The sequence below is a fragment of the Stylophora pistillata genome, chromosome 2, assembly GCF_964205215.1.
Source record: "Stylophora pistillata chromosome 2, jaStyPist1.2, whole genome shotgun sequence".
Lineage (NCBI taxonomy): Eukaryota > Metazoa > Cnidaria > Anthozoa > Scleractinia > Pocilloporidae > Stylophora > Stylophora pistillata.
In genome coordinates, this window is record NC_142520.1 from 28,395,412 (window position 1) to 28,420,555 (window position 25,144).

Sequence of the window (25,144 nt, forward strand, 5' to 3'; positions counted from 1 at the left end):
GTTATAGATTTCATGATTAACCTCAGCCCGGCAACACCTTGTGTAGAGAAAATCCCGAACAATGAAGGATTCGAAGCTCAAGCTTTGTGATTTTTCAGAGGGATGCTGTTGCAAGCTGATCAGAACTAACAGCACCCGCTGTGAATTTGAAAGGAACAAGATACGATTTTTCGAAAGGGAACTCAAATACTTTCCTTGTCTCTCACTCGTTACGAGCTTGAAACAGCTTGTTATTTTCTCCTTCTCTCGTTTGAGTTATTGAAGACGTCGTGAATTGTTTTAAAACATGTGAGGGAGGAAAGATTAATCTCCTAAACACCAAGTACTCTTTATAATATGGCACCAGGAGAGTTTTAGGGTATGAATTTGAGCGTGCACAGGTGCCGCGAAAAATACGTCAAGTTCAAGGCCTGAAGGTTGCGCAAATCCTTTATACTTTACTAAGTTATCGTTAAAGGAGTACATCATAGTCGCCATAGAGGAACAAGATGTTCAGTGAGATCGCGTTTGACGCGTTATATTATCAAACTCTAACCTGTATGATTCCAAAACAATATTATTTCACAGTAAATGGTTTGAACCCGGGGGTAACATGTGAAAGTGTAGTGCGATTGTCCGGGTGAGTGTAGTCCTGAGAGGGACTGTTTTGGTGGTGGCGACTGACGTTTGACAACCTGTGTGGAAGTCATCATCAGACTCAAGTGAATAGTTGTTGTCAATAGAATGTTGTTAGTCCAGTTCGTGTAAAATGATTGATCAGTTTTGCTGTGATGCTATTGGCTGTAACACTCAAGTGGCGTAAGTAACGTTAGGTCATTCTGTCCGGTTCGTTTGTAAACAATCATTGGATTCGGTTTTTGTGATATCCGGAGTAATCAAGGTCGAGGTAAGCGTTATCAGCCGAAGCCGAAGACTGAGGCTGATAACACTGACCGAGACCTTCATTATTCCGGATATCACAAAAACCGAATCCAATAATTGTTTTATTATACACTGTTTTAAAGGAAATAGCGCCAAACGCATTATCGCAGCGAACACAGTTTATTTTCGAAAACTTAAAATGTACAACTGTGTGGTAAACAAATTTTCACTTGAGCTAATTCCTTTCTGTCATGTGGCTCTTGGATATTTTTCTCTTTAAGGTATTCGTAGAACTGTTCCTTCGCCACCTTTGTCGATCTTTAGGTATTTTCCAAATCTTTATCTTCAAGTAATTTCTTAATTTCTCGTTGGGTCGATGAAGCGAATCGAGAAGCCATTCTTACTTCGCTATCCATGAACTTGACATTGCTCCACCGGAAATCATGCATCGCGCACGCAACCTACAGATTATTCACTAATCTGTGGGTACAGATTAGTGAATAATCTGTAGGTTGCGCTGTTTCCCAGAATTAAAACTGTGGGCGTTTAGCCAATGAGAAGACAGATGGTGACTACAATGTATTATAATAATGTTAAAATGCAGTTGAGGGCAGTCTGTGCTAATTTCGTAAACCAGCTTTCCAGAGGAAGTCGTTGAAAGTAGTTAGTGCCGACGGATCAAAACAGACCCGGAAATCATGACCGAACTGGAGTAAGAACATTTTACTGACAATAACTATTCACTTGACTCTCATGATGACTTCCGCACAGTTTGTCGAAACTTCAATCACCACCACCAACAGTCTTTCTCAGGATTACCATCACACGGGCGATCGCACACTTTGAAATATTATTACATTATAAAACTCTTTCTCGATGCAAATATTTTAGCAGCCTTAGATCTTGGAAAAATTTGTCACTTGACCCTCAAAGCCTTGCAATTTGATGAAAACCCGTTGTAAGACAGAAAATTCGGGACTACATTGAATGGTCCAGAACTTGGTAACTTCAGGGTGACTTTTGTCCAAACACTCAAGTGCACATGCAGCACAAGCTACTAAGGTAGTCTTGTTCTGTGTAATTCTTGCAATGTGGTAAGAGCAGCGTCTTTTATTGTCAAAAGCTCTGACATCGCAATTGTCACATTTATTCTAGAGTATAGCTAAGTTACTCAAGCGATCTGGGACTGTCTCAATTGTCAGCTGCTTATTAGAGGCAAATAAATACTTGCATTACTGCCCAACTGATGCCGGACTCGCACCCTTGTAAGAAAACATGAATTCCAAATTCACTGTGTACGATCGATGTACAGTTAATCGTCATTATGGTGAATATGACATGATATATATGTTCGTATTTCTTAAATGTCAAGATTACGTGATTTGGAAGCAAATTTTTTTCTCGTTTGCATTTTAGAGCAATTACTATAGAAAGGCGACCGCAAGTCAATCGTGTTTCTTTTTGATTGTTTATCTACAGTTTCAACCATATTCGTTTACTTAAAATCCACAACATGTAACTGTTTATGGAAAGAGTTATAAATAACGTGAAAACTAGAATTCCTCAAAATTACGCTGTCGAACTATTTGCAAGCTTGCAGAAAATAACAATAAATAGTGACAGTCACTTTAAATAAGCAATAAGAAAAGATACATGAATTAGCTGCGCCTTTCCAAGAAAATATTGAAGATAAAAATGCCTCTATAAAAGTTTGACATCTAGCTAATGGAAGAAGTTTCCCTAACGACCCCAGACAGATGTAAGTGTTGCCTGACACTCATTGAGGGACTGATACAACTCAGAATTCATCGGTGAGGCACGTAACAAATTGATCGAAGGGGAATTTTGGAAGAAAGAATACAACATCTTAATTGAAAGTTTTGAATAGCGGCCCATAAATGATCCATGAGTTATATGAAACTTCGATCGATTTAAACCTCAAAGAGATCATTTGAATTGAGGGTCCGCCTCGACCACCAAAATAGTATAAAAACAACCCCTTGTCACCACACAAATGCAATTGATCGAAACTATCAGCGTTTTTTTCGGAGCCAAAATGCATGATTCTCAACATCTTCATCTGGTCGCTTCCCCACTGTCCCCCACCGCCCCCCTCTTCCCCTCCAAAAGAAAACTTCTCGGACAGATAACACTATTTCGTGGAATGTTCCAACTCCTTGTGTGAAGTCCATGCCAGATATGTATTCCAAAACAGTGACACAACATTTACAACCAGTACTCGAAGATGCGCGGGAAAAAAATAAAAGTTACAGAACTGAACAGCTGGCCAGATTTGGTAGTTCACAACCATGTTGGGATAGAATTCCTCGCAGATTTTGTCACTAATCTCTTTGATGGTACGACGTTCAACAATTCCGACAGCGCCGTAAAATAAAACAAGAAACACAGGCGCCAAGATGCTTTGATCCACTGTCATTTTCCGAATGGCATTTCCGGGGCTTTTGCGAGCAAATCTTCTGTCAAGTTGTGCGTACCATACGTGGAATATCGGGCCGATCACTACAGTTCCGACAGCTGCCATTCGGGCTGTACGCACAAAATCATGCTCTCGCAATGGAACTTTCTCTACGTATTGCTGTGCGATGAAGTCTCCAGCTCCAAGAAGGGCTCCTGGAAACAAAACGAGCTAATTAAATGTGAGCACCAAGTTATTTTCGTTACCAGCCTCTTTTGAGTCACCTTTTCTTAATTCCCCTTCTTCGTCACCTTCTGGCTATTTTTTGAGACTTTTTTAAATCAACCACTTCTTTTGCATTGGGGGTCTGGGGCAAGCATGGGTGATTAAGCGTACTCGTCTACGTATGTATGTATAATATTTAAGTAAAGTAGAATAACTTTGTAAAAAATATAAATTAACGTCAGACTTTTTTTGAGACATACTGAAAATTATCAAAATACTATTCAGCGTAATAGTTTCTGAGTTCTTTTGTGAACGAAAATGCAACAAAAGGAAAAAAAGGAAAAAAAATCTGCGGCCTGATAGAGCCACAACCAAAGTGACACCTCTCTTGTGATACCTCTATTCCGGATTAACTCAATTCCAAGAACATACAAGAAAATGTCGCTAAATGCTTCTGTCTGTAGCCGTTGTATCAGGTTTCCTTCAGTGAATGGGCAGTTATGTTTAGTCAAGTAAGCCAGTAGCTGCTTGCAGGCGGTAGTTGGTATGCGCGAGATTCAGCGGGGCGAATATGTTGGTTCGCCACATTGGACGGGTGTAAGATTTGGGACGTGTGACAAAGCGAAGAGGAGGGGAGAGGTGTTTCTAGCTTTCTCCCCCTCCCCCCTCCCCCCTCCCCTCCGCTTTGTTACTCATCCCAGATCTTCCGTCTGTCCGGCCGATCGAATATATTCGCCGTGCGGAATCTTGCACATACCACGTATAACTACCGCTTGCCAGCAGGCAAGGAAGCCAGGTAAGCGAGGCAAGTCCGACAGGTCAACTACTTCAGGCTACTTCAGTCCGACAGGTCAACTACTTCGCTCCGACGAAGGGCTAACGCTCGAAACGTCAGCTTTTGGAATCGTTACGGTGGCCAATTTAGCACTTCAACTTTGTTGATATATCCAAATTATTCAACTACTTCAGGCAGACTGAGTTAGATATGTGAGTGAAGTACATGATCCGAGAAAATAAATTATGCAGGTCAAGGAAAAATTGGAAAGAGGAGTGAAGTACAATATTCGCCTATGTTACACCAGGCTATAATTTATGTCTCCATATATAAATTATCCACTGAGGACTCAGATTAAAAAAATGCGCCAGTTTGGTGTTGCGAAACGCAATAGAAGGAAAGATGACGGATCTCTGATTTTGGCGGTTTTAGGGTGTACAAAAAAGTGTCGGCGAGAGCATTTACTGTCGAGGCAATCGTCAGAGCAAGTCTTTGAAACAAATGAATAAAGGCTGATAGTTTCGAAAGAAACTGTTTGGGGCTGCGTCGGTGGGAGTAACGAAATAATTTCGATATATCAACAAAGTTGAAATGGTAAATTGGCCACCGTAATGATTACAAAAGCTGACGTTTCGAGCGTTAGCCCTTCGTCTTTCGCTCCGACGAAGGGCTAGCGCTCGAAACGTCAGCTTTTGTAATCATTACGGTGGCCAATTTACCATTTCAACTTTCGCTCCGACGAAGGGCTAACGCTCGAAACGTCAGCTTTTGTAATCATTACGGTGGCCAATTTACCATTTCAACTTTGTTGATATACCCAAATTATTTCTTTGAAACAAAGGAAGGCTAAAAATAACGAGCAGATGTTCTTCCTTTAGCAACCATTTCTCCTTGAGAGTTTTCTCGACGCCGCTCAAAGGGCTCGCTCGTTACCTCACGCAGATTACGAAATTAAAGCAAATTTGACCGATTTTTGTAGTACAGTTCTCGAACATTGGAAAATATACTATATGTTTTGGTGTCCCATCCACTCTGATGTTCAAAGAGGCCAAGTAACATTTCTAAATACTATTGATGAAGACTAAAGGATGGCTTAATAGAGTAAACTGGAAAATGACCTTAGCTGAGTCGAGTTGATCGATAATATTTGAGATATCGTAAGGATCTGAAACTGATCCTTGTTTAGGTTATCGCCTGTCTCATAGATGTACAGTTTATGTTCTCTTGATAAAGATAACTTTGTATCCAAAATCATGGACTTCGTATGAACTTCCCAAAGAGGACTATGAGCGCAATTATTGACCGAAATAAATCGTGATAAGCTAGGTTCCGTTTTACGAATCAAAAACAAATTTTCATAGCGACGACGTTCTCGTACCACAACAAATTTCGAAGCAAGCTAAAAATTCCGGGATAATGAAAAAACTTAACTGGGTAGATTTAGAGAAACTTTAAAGTAGAACAGTGGTAAATGTATGAGAAATTAGAAAAATAAATGCCTGTTGTTTGAAAAATACATACGACTCGACGAATTATTGTGATGTCAAGACAAATATTTAATTACCTTGCGTTCGATAAAACGTAAGTAATCCCAGCTAAATTGCCAAACATTGGTTGGGAAAGTGGGCCCAAAGATCGATAAGCGCTTTCGACAACCAAGTTGCTGAAACACCATAAATTCTACCCAGGTGTTTTAAAATTTTCCTTAAAATTCAAGCTGTTACATACGATCAGTGATTCAAGGGTCAAAGTCTACCTGTCGATATAAGCTGTGTTTTCCACGGATGAATTTCCAAACATCGCATGTACCAGCTCCAAGCACGAATCGTTAACCTCAAGACCATAATTCCCCGTGTTGTTCCACCGAATCCTTTTCGCTACACTAACATTTTACAGCCTAGCTATAATGCTATTCTAACTATTTACCAAGTTGCTTGTATTGTGAAATGCAAATGACGTTATTATCGGCGGCTGTTGAACCTTGCATATATTCCGGCATAAGTTCAAATTTGCATGTTCTTGCACGATATAACCCAACATCACCACTACCATAGAAACGTAAAAACTTTGCACAAAACTTTGAACTTGGACCTAGGAATACAAAATTCTCCAAAACATTGTATCAAAATTCATATCAGAAATTTCAACGAAATTATCGCTACGACAAGTCACTTTTGAAATAGGAAATAAAGCTGTGAATGACTGTTTATCCCGTAGCGAAAGTTACACAACTCACTATTCACCAGGTGAACTATAGCCGACCCTCCTCTACTCTCGAGGGAGTAAGGAGGGGGGGCGGGGAGGGGGGGGCGGGCAGAAGAGGCAAGGGTACACCCTGTCGCAAATGTCCGAAAGCAAGAAGCTCCCAAGAATTGACGAACCCAAGAAGGTTAAACTCGTGCACATCGTCATACTGGCAGTTATTATTGAATCCCTATGCGTAATGGCCCTTTGAAAGTTAGCTTCAAGCAGGCAATGTTTTCGTCGTTAAGAAAACAATGAAACGAGGAATAGGCTATTATAGGTATATTAAGATTGTAAATGCCAACAAGTCCGGTTTCAACGAGCACTTTTAACTTTATTACATCACGGTCGATCGCGGTTGCTAATAAAGGAACAAATAATTGCAAGTTATTACAAATACGAGTATAAAGAATAGAAAAACGTAAACAACAAAGGAAAAGCAATGGGGCAAGGAAAAACACTTACAAACGTCGTATGATTTGTGGACACTAAGAACGGAAAAAACTGTGAGCTTATCGTAATGAATTTTTACCGAGAAGCTTATACAAAATGAAATTAAACAAAGCAAAATTAAACAAAAAAATCTAACAGAGTATAAATCAACGTGAGTGAAAAATGCGAAAAATAATAGGAAAACGCGTGTGCAAAACGCAAAAAATGTAAGCAGGAAGGAAAAAGGAAATCACTAAAGTGGGAATGCTGCACCAACAAAGATGGCTCCAGGTCTTAGAGAATCAAAAAAGAAATGAATTATTTATGCCTAATGCTCGATGTGATTTCTTTTGTTTTATTTCTCCAAGCCTTGGAGCCAAGTTTCAATTTAAGTATATCGAAAATGGCCTATTGGGTCAGGTTTCGCCGGGAATTTGGCCATATTTTTTAAATTAGATCTTTTCGGTTTTCGTGCTTAAAATCGTCCACTTTTCGGTTTTGACATTGGGGTTTCAATATATTTTCCCTGAGTAGCTGCCGATGATGTAATGTGCGGCGGTGATTAGTTAAGGGGCCTGCATTCATGCTTTCGGTTTCCTTTTATCAAAGTCTACTTTTTGAGCGGCGGCCATCTTTTTCGGGAATGAAATGGAGAGTCTTAAGGGGGCATAGGAATGGTCCTTTTCCCTTGTGAATCTAATCATTACCCGGAATTGCTGTCATCATTTAGTACTGGCCTGTGGACGTAACGAGTTGTCAACAATGCTCTCGGCTTCCACTCACAGCCTTTCAATGATATTGGTCTGCCTGTGGCAGCTATTACGCCTTCGAGGAGCTCGCGCGCGTTACTTCCGCTTTTTCCGAGTAATGAAATCAAATGACGCCATGGAAAAACAAAATCGTTAGAGTCGTTGGTTTAAATCGTAGTTCGTTTCAATGAATGCATTGAACCAGGAGCCCAGGAAAGCAAATGCTACGATCTAGAATTCCAATACTGATAAGTCTCGATCATATTAGGCCTAAGGATCCGCGATTGTCGCTTGGTGTGGCGAGTATAATCAGCCATTTGAACCACAACAAAATCGAGTACAATGCACACACCTACAATATCGCTCAAGAACTACAAGTGTATCCGTTGGCAAGAAATATCCTTGACACGATTTGGAGCCACTACAATGATTCGAAATATGATCTCATGTTTGGAGGCTTTGTTTGGAACGAGCCTTTCCTCAGAACGATTGTAAAGGAGCTGAAATATTATGACTACCCTGGTGGGATTGTTATTGCAGGTCCTCAAGTGTCTTACGTCGGAAAAGGGCAGCTAGAGAAGTACTACCCAGAAGGAGACGTATTCATACGGGGATATGCCGAACAAGCTGTGTTAGAACTAGCGCAAGGGAAGGAAAATATCCTAGGAGTCCACTTAGCAAATACTCCAGACAAGGGCTTGCACACGTCCACCAAATTATCCGAGCTTTCGTCGCCTTTCCTCGACGGAACGCTGGAGCCTCAGCAGTTCATGCGCTGGGAAACGACCCGTGGTTGTCCTTACAGCTGCTCATTCTGCCAGCACAGAGATCCATCGCCTTCTTCGTCGGCTAATAAGAGCTGGACTAAAATCCAGCACTCGCAAAGGGATAGGATTCTGTCGGAAATCGAATGGTTCGTCGACAATAATGTCCGGGATCTCGCTGTGCTTGATCTCACCTTTAACACGCTAAACGGGAACATGGTACTTGACTTTCTAGAACGCGCCAGATTTTCTGGAAAAATCAGCCTCCAGTGTAGGCCTGAAAGAGTCACGAAGACATTTTTAGATCAGGTTGAGTCGCTTGGCAAAACCACAGGAGCTGAAGTGGTTCTGGAGTTTGGTGTTCAAACGCTCGACCCCGAAGAGCTGTTGCATATTGAGCGAGTGCGTAATGCCAACACTTACAAGTTAGCTGAGAAAGTTTTAGAAAAGTTGGCCCTTGTTCATCAACGTAGAATTAAGCACGAAGTCAGCCTCATCTTTGGCTTGCCCCTACAAACCGTCGAGAGTTTTCAGCAGACTATACTGAAGCTTCAAGAGACGACGGATGGCTCGCTCGTCGCTTTTCTTCTGATGCTGTTGCGAGGGACACCCTTGTATTACCAAAGGGAAAAGTTTGGGCTGATCGAAGATACGGATATCGCCCATCCATTGATAGATCGGATCCAAAAATTAATCCCTCATGTTGTAACCTCTCCTTCTATGAGTTACAGAGACTGGAATACAATGGCGAACATTGCTGTTTCACTACAAGAGCAAACAGAGCCGAAAGAGGAACGTGGAATACATGCTTGAATTAATTTTCAAAACTCCCAAACTCGCATTACACGAGACTCTTTTGATGAAAAAGACTGGGCGAGAGAATTGATTTTATCACTATATTCCACCGTAGGTAAATAATATATTATGATATCTAGCAATATCGCTTGATATAAGAATGCGTTTACGGACTCAATTTTCTTCGCATTTTTTGTGGAAAATTGTCAGCTGAGCTTTTCATTTATAGTGCTTTCTTAACGAAAGTCATCTTATAATTTTAAGGAAGTAATACTATAATGCCGTCCTTAACCACGAAAATTAATCAATTTTAAGTTTTGCCCTTTATACACCAATAGATACTTTCCACAAGTGCTACTGACTATAGGCCACTTGGTATCAGTAAAGAAAGAAGAAGAAAACTTTATTCAAGTGTCAATGTATTTAGCTTTACAAGTGTAAAAACTTATTGGGGACACTACTTATATAATAAATATACTAGTTACTTAACCTAAAGAAATTTAAAGATAAATATACTAGTTATTTACACATTCAGAGTAAAATTTATCTAGTCGTGTGAATCATTCAACAAATAAATAAGGAGACTGGTGGAACTGCTTAATTAATAGTTAGAAAAACAATTAAATCATGAATTATATCCAAAATAATATATATATAAGTTAAATATAAGTAAATTTAAACTTTAAATAGGTGTCCTAAATATCAACAAACATGACTGTAAGAAAGATAAAGGGTGTTTTTTTTTCGCCTGGTCACGAACTTAAGTTATCAAAATAAAAAAAAAATATATATATACTATCCCCATTTGATCGTCAAATGAGAACATGAAAAGAACAAGGACGATTGTACATATTGACATCGGTGGTGAATAAAAGTAGGATGCCGTTTTTCGTTTTGTCACCAGCATAAATGTCGGCCTCAGCTAACTTTGCTTATCTTAGCAGCGTGCACTGTGCAGGGCACCTGCCCCTTGCAAACCACGTCAGTGACGGAAACGAGGACACTTCTAAACAAAAGATCTGATCTGCATTTGGTTGCAACTCAAAGTCTTCAAATAAGGATAGCATCCTTTTACTGCCTGCCAGCATAAATTTGGTCTTCTTGACATTTATAGTCAACCTGTTATCAGTGTACCAGTTACTGATTTCAGTGCATTCACGTTCCTGAGCAATTTGAAGTTCTTGACGTGTTGATGCGTCACAAAATAGAACAGCATCATCTGCATACAAAATATGCTACTGCAATACTGGTATTAAACTTTTGATCAAGTCTTGCTTCCATGGCTGTATGTTCCTTTCCTACCCTTCCCCCACTTAGCAAGGAGCGATGAGCCTACCCCTCCTCGGGACCAGGCAAGTTGCGCAAAATTCACGCAGTCGTCACGAACTACACGCAGAGACGTTCATGTTGCAAACCCGGGAAGTTGAACAGAGATGGCTCTTAAACAGCCAAAGTCAAAAGTAAGTCGGTGAGGGTGAAGTTATTTAAGGCTTGACTGAAAAAAAAACAACCACATTAGCCGATTTGTCTGCAGCAACCAAATATATTTTGTAGTGCTGTTGTAGTAGCGGTCTACATCTTGTAATTTTCCCACTTCCCCTCAGCATGGCGTTCTTTCCCGGCTCTAACTGTACGCTGACCTTGTTGTGTGAATTATTTATTCAAAAAACAAACCGTATGCTCTTTTAGAGCACTAAAAGAGCGTTTCTTATTTTTGATTTCACTGCTAAGTTTGCCCTATAGACATGAGTTTACTCTGTGCAAATGTTTAACGCTACATTGCCGGGCTATAGATAAGTATTAACACGTTACACGTGTTGTGACGGGTAACTCTCTTTCCTAAATCATTGCTTTTTTGTTGTCCGATCTCTTTACTTTGACTTAACCTGGAAGCGTACATTTCAATAAACGAAAGTTAGAATTTGCTTTGAGTTAATCGTTATGTCTTTCTGTTTGGATTTCACGTCAAGGTTAAGTAAAAAATGTCTATAAGATCCTGCCCTCTCATGATGCTCAAACATAGCTTTTAGGTAAGTCATTATTACAAAGAAATTGCTAGCAATTTGGCAAAATTTATCACGGAGTCGTTAGCCATATTTGTGTCCATATTTGGGCCTCGGTTAAAGAAAGTTGGGCGGGACTGGAGGTGTTGTTTCGTGTGTCGAGTTACACAATACTGAAACAACGCATTATCCCTGCACTAAACTTAAACTGAATCAGTAAGTATGGTGGAGAGTTGCATCGTACATGTCAAGTTTAATCTGTTTAATGACCCATTATGTAAAGATCAGCAACTGTTTACACTGTTAGAAACTTTGGAGTTCCATTTGAATTTAATGGCAAACTACCGAGTGAAGTGCATTCAACTCCCAATGCCTCGATCAAATCTCTATTCCTCAAACCTTGCAGTAATTTGAATCAAAATTGATTTCCTTTTGGAATTTACTATGTGAGTAATAATCAGTCCAGTCAATCAAGACCAAACAATCAGCAATCATATGATGAAGGACTTCTATTTATTGTTTTTGTATGTTTTTTTTCAGGTGGAGCTTCATGTTCATCTTGATGGAGCTATTAGGATACAGACACTCATTGATTTGGCTAAGTACTGTACCGTAGTCTTAGTAATCACTTCCGGTCACTTTTGCAATAGTCCTTGCTCAGGCACAGTTTGCCTAGTATAATTGCTCTGGTGATTATAGAAATACATGTACTTTGATTTGTCAAGAATTACATCATATCTCGCAATAATCACCAAGTACAAGGTGATTATAACACAGGGGGCATCTGATTTCAAAATGGCTGCCTTCCATTTTGTTGAAGTAATGCAAGAAGTGATAAGTGCCATAGAAGAGCGTAAAAGATGCTACCAAGATTGGCGTAACACTTTTCAAAAGATAGAAATGAAGGTTTTACTGATTCAACCAATTAAATCTGATAAATTCTAGTACAGACTGGCTGCTTATCTGGATACGAGTCTTTAAAACAAATGTATCAAAATGGTTTCAACAGCAAAACAAATTTACAACAGACTTCAAAAGTAATTTCAGAATTTAGTAGTTATGCTGAAAAAATATTATTATATACCTTTGGCAAATAATTGTTAAATAATCTTTAAAACTTTTCCTTATTCCATCTCTCTCTGACCTTAAAGAATTCATAGCTTGAAACATCATAATTTTTTTTAACCTGAAATCATTTCAAGCAATAGTATTTACATCCTTAGCACTCATTTCACAGATTATCCAATGTTGAATTGTTTCCCAGGGTGCTTATATCAAATTCAGTGTAAGAAGAGGGAATTTTTATTGTGGAAGGGAGGGAGGGGGAGGAGAGGGGGTGGGGTGGGGTGGAGATGTCACAGCATACTTGAAGGCTTGCTTTTCACAAACCATGGTTGGAGATATGTGTGGAAATTCATTTTAGGACTCAAAAGATAACTAGCAAAGCAAGATCCACAAGTAAATATTAAACTCATATTGTTATACTTACAGAAAGAAGCATTATCAGCTACCTTCATTTGATAAGAGTGTTTTAAAGGACTTTATATCCATTAGCCTAAATAAACCATCAACTCTGGCAGGTTTTTTGGGATGTTTTTATGTATTTTACCCCCTTATTCGGTGAGTATTATGAACATAACCCACTATTATGATACCTGAACTTAACTCTAACCTTGGATAATTTGTACACACTCCTACCATTTTTTTTAACCAGCCACCTGACAAAGAGCTGTAGGTCTCATCCGCACGGGGGGTTCTGGAGGCATGCCCCCACCCCCACTAGAAAATTTTGAGAACTTAAAGAGTCTCAGGTGCATCTCCAGTGATTTTCACCAGATAAACTCATTAATTATACCCATTTGTCACCATTTGTAGAACTGATGTAGATAGCAAGAAGTCTGTATTAGTGCCAGACCCCTGGAAAACCTTTTTGCACTTGTCTCAAATCTTCCCACAGGCCGAGAAATGGACGTCCTGCTGCCCTAGTTACAAGTGCCTGCTGCTGGCTGGGTAGTAGCATGGAATGACCATCATGCACGGGGAACTCCTTTTACACTCCTAATTCCTTTGCACGAAAAATATTGAGAATTTGTTTGGTGATCAGTCAATCACTGGCACTCATTTTACATTTTGTTTCTCTTGAGGCATTAGACACCCTTCATGCTGAAAGAATAGGCCATGGATATCATGTCATACAAGATGCTGAACTCTATAAGAGAATAGTCAAAGAAAAAATTCATCTAGAGGTTAGGAAAAGATGTTGCAACGATACTATAGCTCTGAAAGTGTGAGTAGTGTTCTTCAAGACAAGAAGTTTCTTTTTGCTGATGCTTTCCAACAGGTGTGTCCTACATCAAGTATACTAACTGGTGCTGTGAAGCCATGTTTCAAAACACATCCACTAAGAAGGTATGAAGTTTAAAAAAAAAAAGAGAAAATTCTGATCCGCGCTTATCAGTTTGTGTTTCAGTTGAGGTGCCCTCGGAGAGCTGTTTTAAGAAAGAAAAGGGCTTGGTTTTTCAGGGAAAAAAAATTGTGAACTCAGTAAATCTGGTATGTGGCAAAGGATGGGTAGCCTTAGAGGATTTTTACTCAGGCAGTTCTTTAAACAAGATAGATATATAATTATATAGGTTAGATATAAAATGACTAATGCAGTTAATGCAGACTTCCGAAATGAAAGTGTACCTTATATTAATAATTGTGAGATTAATTGTTACTCTTAGAGCATGCACGGTTAAACCGACCCAATGATATGTAGCATTTATTAGAAGTTCATTTAACAGCTGTGAAATGACGTCCTTGTTTAAAAGGAGAAATTACCCCTTCTCTGGACAAAAATAATTGTTAAAAATCAATTTCGCTCTGAGCAAACATTGTGGGCCGGTTGTCTAGACAAAGTTTAGGCGTTGTTCAACAAAATCTCGTTCTAAGCCATCTTCGATTTAGCCGAACCTTTTTATGGTTATGTAAAACCACGGTTTGGGTCAGACCTCGTGTAAATAATCGGCCCGCGCCCCTATATGTTTGCTTGTTTGTTTTATTTTAATTATGGGTGTTCTTTGTTTCAAGGTTCGTCGAGAACGGAGTAAATTTTTCCATTAACTCAGATGATCCTCTTGTTTGCCAAACAAGAGTGGACCTTGAACAAGGCGTTGCTTTTGATAAGATTGGACTGAGCCCTGCAGAATTAACCTGAATGGTATGTTGTGTTGTCTCTTTCTAGGTTTTCACTATCCAACGCTATCCATCGCTTTGCATGACAGCTAAGCTACTGCACATCTCATGAGAAAGAGCACTGTAATTGATTGTGATTGGCTCAGAAATCAGAGCCAACCAATCAGATGCAAAACTAAAACCAATCATGACTTGGTCGCCCGCATTTTTCGCGCGCTTTAGGCAGTTTCTTTGTCTTTACTTCAAGTTTCCATTGGCTCTTAAAGGTATTTTCCTTTCTTCTGATTGTGCTTTGTGGAAACGAGTGGAGAGGGAGAAACAACTCTGTTTGACAAGGTTACTGCCCATCTAACTAAACAGACGGAGAATTTCTACTTCTCTATATCCCAGATTGTATACAACATGGGAAAGTTGGGAGGTAACACTTGCTTTAACTGAGATTACTTTTGCTTCTCCAGTTGGCTGTCCTGTACGCTTATAAATTTGTTAAGTTTTTTTTTGTTGATTGATTTACATCAGGTTTTGTAGACCCATGTGTAGTTTCTATTTAAAAGCTAACTTAATAACTTTAAATCATCAATCAATAAAAAATTTATTAATTTGACTACCTTTTATTCAGACTCCTGTAAGCAGAGGCAAAGGTTGCGGAGGAAGGTTTCCCAAGAGAAAGGCTATCTAAGGGATGCCTTAAACCGCTACAATGAACTAGTTAGCGACGATAGGAAAGCTAAGCAAGAAGACATCGAGAAAGGAGAGTTTCCATGGCAACTGTTTTGTGACCAATTCATCGGCAATGGTAAGGTGATGATGCATTGACTAAACGATGTCTGTAATCCGTTGAGTTCATTTTGCATTGGCCAGAATGTATTGGTTTAGCTTATTTACAAAATGTTTGTCATATTGCTGTGCAAAATCTACCTTCTAGGAGGGCTGACATAACGGTCAGAATTTTTCTTCTGGTAATACCTGTTAAACTATTTTGAAGACCATAGTTCTTTTTTCCTTTGTCAGAATGTTTGCGGAGAAGGAAAGGATTTAGATATTAAATAAGATAATGCCAAGCATTGTTTTCATATTTTTGGATACAGTTCCCATTCGTACCAAGAAGGTAGTGGTAAACAAAAAGATAGAAGTTGGAAGTTGAACGATTTCAAGAGGAGCTGGTGTTGTTGAAGAAAGAAATGATGGGCTTCATGTCATTCTACAAAGACATCATTCTTCCATCCATACTAGAAGACAAAAGGCAATTGCAAGCTTCCTTAACTGGTATAAGCTTGAGGTTTTTCTCTTAGAGAATCACTTTTTGTACGTTTGTGGTGTTTTTCACCTTGACTGAAATAACAAATGTATTTTGATGCATGGCATGGCAACGATTGTTTAAGTTTCCTTTTAACTTGGTACAATAACACAAGAGCACAGTACAACATTGACCTTTTAAGTTGTTTTTCTCTTTTTCCTTTCAAAAATTTTTTAAAAGATCGTATAACGATGGTTATGACAATGCCCCAGTTTAATGAAGCCGCCCCATTATTGTTCTGACAGTGTTTCCTGTTTGTTTCCTGAATTTATTTAATATACAACGAAGAACCTGAGAGTAGCGACTTGGAGCAAGACAAGGTTGAGCGTCAGGAAAGTGATGACAGTTCTATGAAGAAAGTAAGCCTTATCTTTTGTCTTCTTGTAACATTCTCAGACAATTTGATACCGAATATACATATACTGACGAAAAGTAGCCTTTCCCTCTGTTGTTATCGAAATACAGGGCTTTTTTTAATTAAAGTAAAAAGCACTTTTTTTCCTTAAATTATCGACGTCCGCTTGTCGGCTTGTTATTTGCACAAACTTTCATTTAGTGAGCTTTTTCTTGATATTGCAGTTTCTATGTGTAACTTATTATTACATCGAAATTGTACCGCTAAAAAGAGGTAAGGCAGGGTGAAGCTACTATATTTGTGATCACCGTAGCAGTAGCTATGCATGGCTGCTTTACGATTCCAGTTGGCAGTTTATAATTTATGGAAACCTTGCCGTTACCAAGCCCCGAAGAACTTCAATTGTATTCTATTCAGGGACTGTGTTTGAGCCACGGTGTATTAACATCGGGAACACCTCTCGTACTGCTCACTGGAATCTATGCCATGAAATGCTGTATCATGGATAACTGTATCATGGTTTTTTAAATTTGTTACTCTGTTGTCTCTAGCTTCCAAGTTACGCTACTTTGACGCCAACCCAAAGCGCCAAGCGAGGACTGCTCTCTTTACTAGAGGAAGGGACGGACTTCGCATTAAAGCAGATTGCGACAGGAGTGAACGCATTCGCATCTGTTTTATCAGATGAATTAGATGCCTTTCGTAAACTTTCTCTTCAGTCTGAAGAAGACGGAGTGATTGATCCCTCTGATGACACGCAGAAAGAGGAATGCGAGGAAGAAGAGGAAGAAGAAGAAGAAGAAGAAGAAGGAGGAGAAGAGGAGGAAGATGACGAGCGAGGATTGCAAATTGAAGCCTTAGGAAACGGAGACCTTGAAGAGTTTGCCAATATATTAGACGAACTAGACGAGTTAGCCCCCCTGCGTTCCGTTTCCCTCGGTGAGGAGGTGTGTGCATGGAAATTACCACAACAAATGTGTCAGTGCCTCTTTAACCTACGCAACGGTAGTAACGCATGCAGCTTAATATCCCTTCTTATTGCCTACGTTCTGGAAAAGAAAAACATTCAAATTCCTGACCAAGGAGTTATTCCTTCCTATTTGGTGAAAATCCTGTGTGGTTGTATTGAGCTGGTAATCGCATTTACGACAATTGTCGTGATAGTATCCCTAATAGGTATTTGTCGATTCAAGAAGCTCTCACTCTCTTGGCTTTTACGAGCATTTCTGTAGAAGAGCCCCTGCCAGTTAGATTAGAGGATGAACACCACTTGTCTACGATATGAGGTCAGTTAGATTTCTGGACGGGGACGTCAAGAAACTTAGTAAATATAATAATTGATGAGAAGACCTCTTTGTGCTTATTCCACCAAGTGTTTTATACATTGATACGCATTCACATTCACCACATGGTGCTGTTATTGTAAGGGGACCCGCGTCGAATCTAAGGAGATTTTGTAGGTGTGTGTGGGAATTAGAGGGGCACGCGGGTGAAACGTATAGAAATATATGTGCGCTTAAATTACCATAGCCGGAGCTGCATTACGTCAAAAGAGATTCTAGAACTGTCTAGTGCGCTATGTTGCAGTACTGTCTTAAATGCAAACTCAAAACGTATATGTTTAGGAAGTATCTGTAGTTTTACCTTTACGTGAAAGTAACTTTATGATATTGATTATTGTATTTAGTAATCTCATTTTCTCTATATTGATTATTGTAAAGCGCTATCGATAAGGAGACGTAACATAGTCCAATATAAATACGCGTATTATTTTTATATTATATTATGCTGGATTGAACAAAAGTAAAGGGAACCTTCAGAATGCTCGATGAATTGCGTCACGCGTATTTTAGAAAGTCTGTGGTGATTTTACCCTGATATAACTCGCTTATTTAACACGATTTTACTTTACCCGTTAAACAATGTCGAACAGCCAGTGCGTAATAGTGAAGGTCAAACAAAAGGAAACATCGCATTAGTATGTAATGCTATCTAATAGTGTAGAGACTATCTCACAGGTTTAGTAAAATCACTCAGATTATAAAGCACCATTTGATCCTCTCCAGACGAGAGAGGCCGGTGTATATTAATCGACAAAATAACTACTTGAACAGTTCAGTGTATTCAGTCATTTAAACTAATCTATCTAGTAGGAATTACTTACGGTTGTGAACAACACTTGCAGTATTTAGCAGTAAACTCTTACGAAGATGTTTGTGGATTACAATTGTACAATCAAAATTGTGTGACCATCGATTCCTTCCTGCACAAAACTTCCGTATAACAGCATTTACCCAGGGTCTTGTTTACTATTAGCTTAAAAGATTTTTGATCAGTGAGAATGGCGCGCACACATGCTTCTTTGGGAAGCTCATCAAGAAAGTACTTCAAAAAAGCGAACTGTTCAGTAACTAATGATGGTACGGTCAACAGTGGAAATATACATGAAATGAAGATGTGGTCATAGCTCAGTTGGTAGGGCACTGCAGCGCAAACACAAAAGGCGATGGGTTCGTCGAAGGCCTGTAATTCTTTGCCGGATCAAATATGCAATTGTTTAAATTGCAATCACAACTGCGATGATCACATCTTCATTTCATACTCTGTTACTTTTAATTGTGCCGTGGTTTAAGGAAAAACCTGATTGGCCGTACATTTATGGAAACCCACTATCGGCTATTGTGCGCAATAGTCCGTATTGGCTTTATTTCAGCCCACAACTGTCCAATGGATGTATACCAAATGACCCAATCTACGGACCTTTTCGCAGAAGTTTCCAAAGTGAGTTTATATTGATGTACGCGATCGACAGCGAACTCCAATATGCGCAAAAAACCTATCTCTATTGATTCCACGGCAGATAACCTAAAGTGCGAACTTTAGGTTATCTAAAAGAGAAGTCTAAAAAATGGATATATATATATATATATATATATGCTTGTGGAGGAAAGAAACAAATAAACTACGCTTTCATCCCAACAAGCCTGTTTCGTGGTTGCCTTGATGAGTGGGCAACCACGAAACAGGCTTGTCGGGATGAAAGCGTAGTTTATTTATTACGTTCCTCCACAAACATATGCTTCGCTCTACATTAATGTATTGAGCACTGTTTTACGAATATCTACGATCTACACTTTATATATATATGGCAAATTTTCTTTTTCAAACATTTATTCTATTTAAGTATGATTACTTGGGGTGTACAGGGTCAGCGTTTCTCTCGTATACAGAATTTATTTCATTGAAATTAGCCTGTATCCCTAATTGGATCCTCCTTTGTCATCCGCTAAGTTGACTTCGGTCGTGTATCTTTAATAAGATCCTTAGTTGGGTTTCATATGGGGTTATAGGCTTCCCTTTCCCTGTCACCTTGAAAATTAAGTTTCCCGGGAGACCACGTCTCCGATCGCGTAAATCACATCGATTGCCGTGTTGCCAGCATGGTTGTCCTGATAGTGTAGTGTTCATCACACCTGACTAGTAACAGGGGGACGTGGGTTAAAATCCCGCTCAGGGCAAATCTTCTTTTCAAACAAAAATTCTATTTAAATATGATTACTTGGGGTGCACAGGGTCAGGGTTTCTCTCGTATACAGAATATATATATGGATGTATGCGATCGATGTCCAACGTTCCACTAGAATGCCATCTATCTCCAGTGACTTAACGGCAGATGACCCTAACTGTGGACTTTTCTTGTAGAAGTCCTTAAACGCGGTTTCTATGGATGTATGCGGCATACATCCCCGTAATCCGCTTTTAAGGACTTCTGCGAAAAAGTCCGCACTATGGGTCATCTGCGATGAGATCATTGGAGAGAGATGGCATTCTGGTAGAATATTGGACATAGATCGCATACATCCATATAATATAAACCGCTTTTAAGGACTTCTACGAAAACTTCAGCACTTTGGGTCATCTGCCATGAGATCACTAGCTGGAGATAGATCGATCGATCGATGTCCAATATTCCACCAGAATGCCATCTATCTCCAGCGATTTCACGGCAGATGACCAAAGGTGCAGACTTTTTCGCTCCAGTCTAAAAAGTCGATCTTAATGGATGGCCAATTAGGTCCAATATGCAACCACGGCCAGAATGCCCCCAGTCTCCAATGATTTTACGGCATATGACCCAAAGTGCGGAATTCTTTGCACAAATGTAAAAAACTGGATATGCGTGGATGTATGCTATGGAGGTGCAATATTCAACCAGAAGGCCGAACGTCTCTAATGATTGCAGGCCAAATGACCCAAACTGCGGAGTTGTTTGCTTGAGGCAAAGAGAAATTGAATTTGAGTGTATGTATAGGAATGAGGGGTGTAGGGGGCTCTGGATAGAGGTAGTACCTTTGTTGTCTGGCAGCTGCATCCTACTTGGTAGGGTGGACTGGCACACTGGTCCTCATCCATCTCCTAAATCTCTCTCGTGCTGGCTCCAAGCGCCACACCCCGGCACACCGCCTCAGCTGGCGGGCTAAACCACGTGAGGGGGTGATGTTTACACTGCATCACTACTACTTCAGGGTAGATGGGGCTCTTTAGCCGCGGTGAAGGCAACCCATCTAGGGGAGGGAAAACCCTGATTTCAAACCTCCACTGCTTTGTGGCTATACCTGATAGCAGGAAAAGCTTCAGGAGTAAACCTCGAGGTTAAATCCGGAGTGGAGCCCCTAAGGCGAAAGGCAGATGCACAGCACTACCTTCCGGCAGCTCCTGCAGTGAAACTGGCTCCAAATTGTAAAGGTTCACCCTTTCCCTTGGACTCAGCCAGCGGAACCGAGAGGGGGACACTGAAGTGTGGGCAACCCAGCGTCCCCATTCTAACCCGCCCAGGCTTTCAGCGCAAACTGGAGAGGTCACTCCAGCGGTTCTTTGCAAGATTCCGGCACAACACGGGATGAGGCAGTTCACCGGTTCTAAGCTCCTGACCGATTGGCGTAGGTTGGAGCGCCAGGGGTATCATCCGACGGTGGGAGAAGCCCTCGTAGCTTCACTGGGCAGCTACCGCCCGCCTCAAGCTGGGCAGCCCCCAGCCAGTAAGGTGCTGCCCCGCCATGGCTCGCCTGCTCTACTGGGTGCGTAGGGCTTAGGGGACCTTCCCCGACAAGCGAGTCACAACTTTGCACCAGGCAAAAAGAAAACATTAACGAAGACTCCAGCTCTTCGCATCGCAAGCTGGAACGTTCGTACTATGTGCCCTGGTCTCTCTGCTGATCTTAAACAGATAGACGACTCTCGCAAGACCGCCATCATCAACAAGGAACTGACTCGGCTTAACATCGACGTTGCCTGTCTCCAGGAGACTCGGCTGGCCGACAGCGGCTCTCTTAGGGAATCTGACTACACCTTCTTTTGGCAAGGCTTGTCCCAGGACAAGCCGAGGCTGCATGGAGTAGGTTTTGCTGTGAGGAACTCGCTGCTCGCCACCACAGAAACGCCGATTGGAGGCAGCGAAAGAATCCTAGTCCTCCGCATGAAGACACCTACAGGGTTTGTCAACTTCATGTCTGTTTACGCCCCGACTCTCACATCCAGCACAGAAGCCAAAGATCAGTTTTACGAAGACCTGGAGGAAACAGTGTCCCAAATACCCCGCTCCGAAAGCGTATACCTGCTAGGTGACTTCAACGCACGCACTGGTTCCGACTGGCAAGCATGGCCCACCTGTCTCGGCCATTTCGGTGTTGGCAAGTTAAATGAGAATGGGCAGAGACTGTTGGAACTCTGCTGCAATCGTGGCCTCTGCATCACCAACACCTACTTCAAGTGCAAGGAGCTGCACAAAGTTTCTTGGAGACACCCCCGGTCACGCCACTGGCACCAGCTTGACCTTGTCATTACCAGGAGAGCTGACCTCAGCAGTGTCCTCCACACGCGAAGCTACCACAGCGCAGACTGTGACACAGATCACTCCCTTGTTGGCAGCAAGATAAGGCTGAAGCCTTGTAAGATACACCACGCCAAGACAAAGGGTCGCCCCCGCATCAACACCTGTGCTACTGCCGACGCAGCCAAGGCTCAGAGCTTCGTCGAGACGCTTCAGGAAAAACTTGCTAACCAGCCTACAACCGATGTCGCGGATGCCAAATGGTGTCACCTCCGGGATGCTATTTACGACTCGGCCATGTCTGCGTTCGGAAGAAAAGCACACAAGAATGCTGACTGGTTCGAGGCGCACTGGAAAGAAATGCAGCCAGTCACGGAAGCCAAAAGGATAGCCCTCCTGGCTTACAAGCAGAACCCTTGCCACAGCACACGCGACGCTCTGAGAGCAGCTAAGAGCAAGGCCCAGCAGACCGCCCGCCGCTGTGCCAACAAGTACTGGCAGACCCTGTGCGCCAAGATCCAGACAGCTGCCGACTGTGGTCACATTAGAGGGATGTATGAGGGGATAAAGACAGCTACTGGCCCTATGAGCATCAAGACAGCACCGCTCAAAGCAAAGTCTGGTGAAGTCATCACCGACCAGAGCAAGCAGCTGCAGCGCTGGGTCGAGCACTATCTCGAGCTCTACTCGACCCAGAACATCGTGACTGACGCTGCCCTTGATGCCTTGCCCAGATTACCAGTCATGGAGAAGCTTGACGAGATGCCCACACTGGAGGAGCTCAGCAAAGCCCTCGACAACCTTGCCTGCGGAAAGGCGCCAGGGAAGGACGGCATACCATCGGAAGTCCTAAAGCACGGCAAGCCTTCCATCCTCCAGCCGCTTCACGAGCTCCTCTGCCAAGGCTGGGTGGAAGGGCACATCCCACAAGACATGAGAGATGCAAGTATAGTCACCATCTACAAAAACAAGGGTGACCGAAGCGATTGTAATAACTATCGCGGCATCTCGCTTCTCAGCACTGTAGGCAAAGTCTTTGCGCGTGTCACTCTAAGTCGTCTGCAGAGTCTTGCTTCACGAGTTTACCCAGAATCCCAATGTGGGTTCAGAGCCGCCAGGTCCACAGTGGACATGATCTTCTCCCTCCGCCAGCTACAGGAGAAGTGTCGTGAGCAGCAGCAACCATTGTTCCTCGCTTTCGTGGACCTGACCAAGGCCTTTGACTTGGTAAGTCGAAGCGGGCTCTTCCAGATACTTCAGAAGATCGGCTGCCCACCGAAACTCCTTGCCATCATCGCCGCCTTCCACGAGGACATGCAGAGCACCGTCTGCTTTGATGGAGCCACCTCGGATGCCTTCCCAGTCAGAAGTGGAGTAAAACAGGGCTGTGTTCTGGCACCAACTCTGTTCGGGATTTTTTTCTCGATGTTACTCCAGTATGCCTTTGCCGATTCTTCGGACGGTGTATACATTCGGACAAGGGCAGACGGCAAGCTCTTCAACATTGCCAGCCTCCGCGCCAAAACGAAGACCTTTGAGGTGCTCATCCGCGAGCTGCTGTTCGCAGATGATGCTGCCCTGGCATCTCACAGCGAGGCAGGCCTCCAACGCTTGGTCGATAAGCTGTCTCACGCCTGCAAAGAGTTCGGCCTTACCATCAGCCTAAAGAAGACGAACATCCTTGCCCAAGATGCACTGACACCTCCCGTCATTACAATCGACAATACTGAACTGGAGGTGGTGGACTCTTTTACTTACCTAGGGTCCACAGTGTCAAACAAAGCATCACTAGACGTCGAGATCAGCTCAAGGATTGCCAAGGCAGCGGGAGTAATGGCCAAACTCAACAAAAGAGTGCGGAGCAATGACCTGCTGAGCGCGAGGACCAAACTGCAAGTCTACCAATCTTGTGTCCTTTCCACACTCCTCTATGGTAGCGAGTCATGGCCCACATACGCCAGACAAGAGAAGCGGCTCAACGGGTTCCACCTCCGCTGCCTTCGGCGTCTCCTCCTGATCAAATGGCAGGACAGAGTCCCCAACACCGAGGTCCTTGGGCGAGCCGACATGCCTAGCATCTCTACACTACTCATCCAAAGACGCTTACGGTGGCTTGGCCATGTACACCGTATGGACCCCGGTCGCTTGCCAAGACAAATCCTTTATGGGGTACTGCGAGAGGGCGTCCGACGCACGGGCCGACCACTCCTTCGCTTCAAGGACGTTTGCAAGCGTGACCTGCAACTCACTGAAATCATCCCCAACACCTGGGAGATCCTTGCGTCAGACCGGAATGCCTGGCGTCGGGGTGTGAAGGACGGGGCTCACAGGGCTGAGATGAAGGCCAGGGCCGAGGCGACTATCAAGAGGGGGACGAGAAAGAAACGTCAAAGATCAGATCAAGAGGCCACCAATTACATCTGTTCCAGCTGCAACAAAGATTGCCACTCAAGAATCGGGCTTTTGAGCCACTCAAGAGCCCACCAACACTGATGCGCTGACCATCGCCTCTCCGAGACGAGGATGCCACTACTATAGGAATGAGGTTTGATATGCTACGAAAATGTACACGGGAAATGACTCACACTCAGGACGTTTTCGCACGAGTTTAGATAAGCGGGTTAAAAGGACAACATACGATTGAGGTCCAATACTGGGCACTAGCATGCATTCTCTCTGGAATGATTTCACGTTAATGGCCCATATCGTGGACTTTGGAAATCATACATGGGGTTTCAATAGACGATGTGATTGGGAGGAAGATAGGCATTTAAGCAACTCTCTGGTTAGCTAAACACGGGCGTCAGATGAGAATATTCAGTAAAAATGTAGGTTTTACAAAATTGCAGAAGAAAGGTGCGCGAGCCTTTAATCTCGGCGTGTCCTAATACGTGTTTCTAACGTTTTTTTTCAATCATTATTTGATCAAAGTGGTAGAGCTGAAAAGGTGACTTTGATAGTTTGTCTCGCACTCTATAAAATCAAGCCCCGGATATCAGGTTGAACGGGGTTCACACCCTCAAAATAAGCACACTGGAAGTTAATTAAATGCTGCTTAAAATCGCGCGAACCGGAAATAAAGTCTGCGGAAAACATTTGTTTCGAGTTCAAAATTTTCCTGAGTAACCTATCTTGATTTTTTGCAAGCACGCAACATTCACGATGGCACCTCATACATAACAGATTCAGGAAAAATTATCAAGTAGAATTTTCTGTAAGCC

The 25,144-nt window shown here is 42.0% G+C and overlaps 4 protein-coding genes across 9 annotated transcripts in view; 3 read left to right on the top strand and 1 right to left on the bottom strand.

Annotated features, from left to right (window-relative positions):
- The window catches only part of LOC148738178 (uncharacterized), a 47,012-nt gene extending 41,219 nt beyond the window's left edge, over positions 1-5,793 (top strand). For all 4 annotated transcript variants that reach the window (XR_015996987.1, XR_015996986.1, XR_015996985.1 and 1 more), the window contains one exon: positions 8-5,793. The gene's annotated coding sequence lies outside the window, so the exon portion shown is untranslated. The remainder of the gene's footprint in view (positions 1-7) is intronic.
- LOC148738180 (mitochondrial inner membrane protein Mpv17-like) lies at positions 2,307-6,287 on the bottom strand. Of its 2 annotated transcripts, XM_088750295.1 has the most exons (3): positions 6,034-6,287; positions 3,463-3,492; positions 2,307-3,375 (listed from the first exon to the last, which is right to left on the bottom strand). In XM_088750295.1, the coding sequence occupies exons 1-3, from the start codon at positions 6,119-6,121 to the stop codon at positions 3,014-3,016; spliced, it is 480 nt and encodes a 159-aa protein (XP_088606421.1). In that variant the 5' UTR covers positions 6,122-6,287; the 3' UTR covers positions 2,307-3,013. The 2 variants fall into 2 exon arrangements, with proteins under 2 accessions (XP_088606421.1, XP_088606420.1); XM_088750294.1 differs by having other exon boundaries at positions 2,307-3,492; positions 6,034-6,279.
- Positions 6,288-9,817: 3,530 nt separating this feature from the next.
- Positions 9,818-13,643, top strand: LOC148738181 (adenosine deaminase-like). Its single transcript, XM_088750315.1, has 5 exons — positions 9,818-10,721; positions 11,805-11,866; positions 12,756-12,884; positions 13,409-13,510; positions 13,606-13,643. Exons 1-4 carry the CDS (start codon positions 10,695-10,697, stop codon positions 13,413-13,415), a joined length of 225 nt encoding a protein of 74 aa, XP_088606441.1. The 5' UTR covers positions 9,818-10,694; the 3' UTR covers positions 13,416-13,510; positions 13,606-13,643.
- Positions 13,644-14,715: 1,072 nt separating this feature from the next.
- On the top strand, positions 14,716-17,896 carry LOC148738182 (uncharacterized). 2 transcript variants are annotated; one of them, XM_088750279.1, is made up of 5 exons: positions 14,716-14,859; positions 15,061-15,237; positions 15,530-15,707; positions 16,027-16,097; positions 16,645-17,896. In XM_088750279.1, exons 3-5 carry the CDS (start codon positions 15,623-15,625, stop codon positions 17,323-17,325), a joined length of 837 nt encoding a protein of 278 aa, XP_088606405.1. In that variant the 5' UTR covers positions 14,716-14,859; positions 15,061-15,237; positions 15,530-15,622; the 3' UTR covers positions 17,326-17,896. The 2 variants fall into 2 exon arrangements, with proteins under 2 accessions (XP_088606405.1, XP_088606406.1); XM_088750280.1 differs by lacking the exons at positions 14,716-14,859; positions 15,061-15,237 and having other exon boundaries at positions 15,244-15,707; positions 15,919-16,097.
- Positions 17,897-25,144: the final 7,248 nt, after the last annotated feature.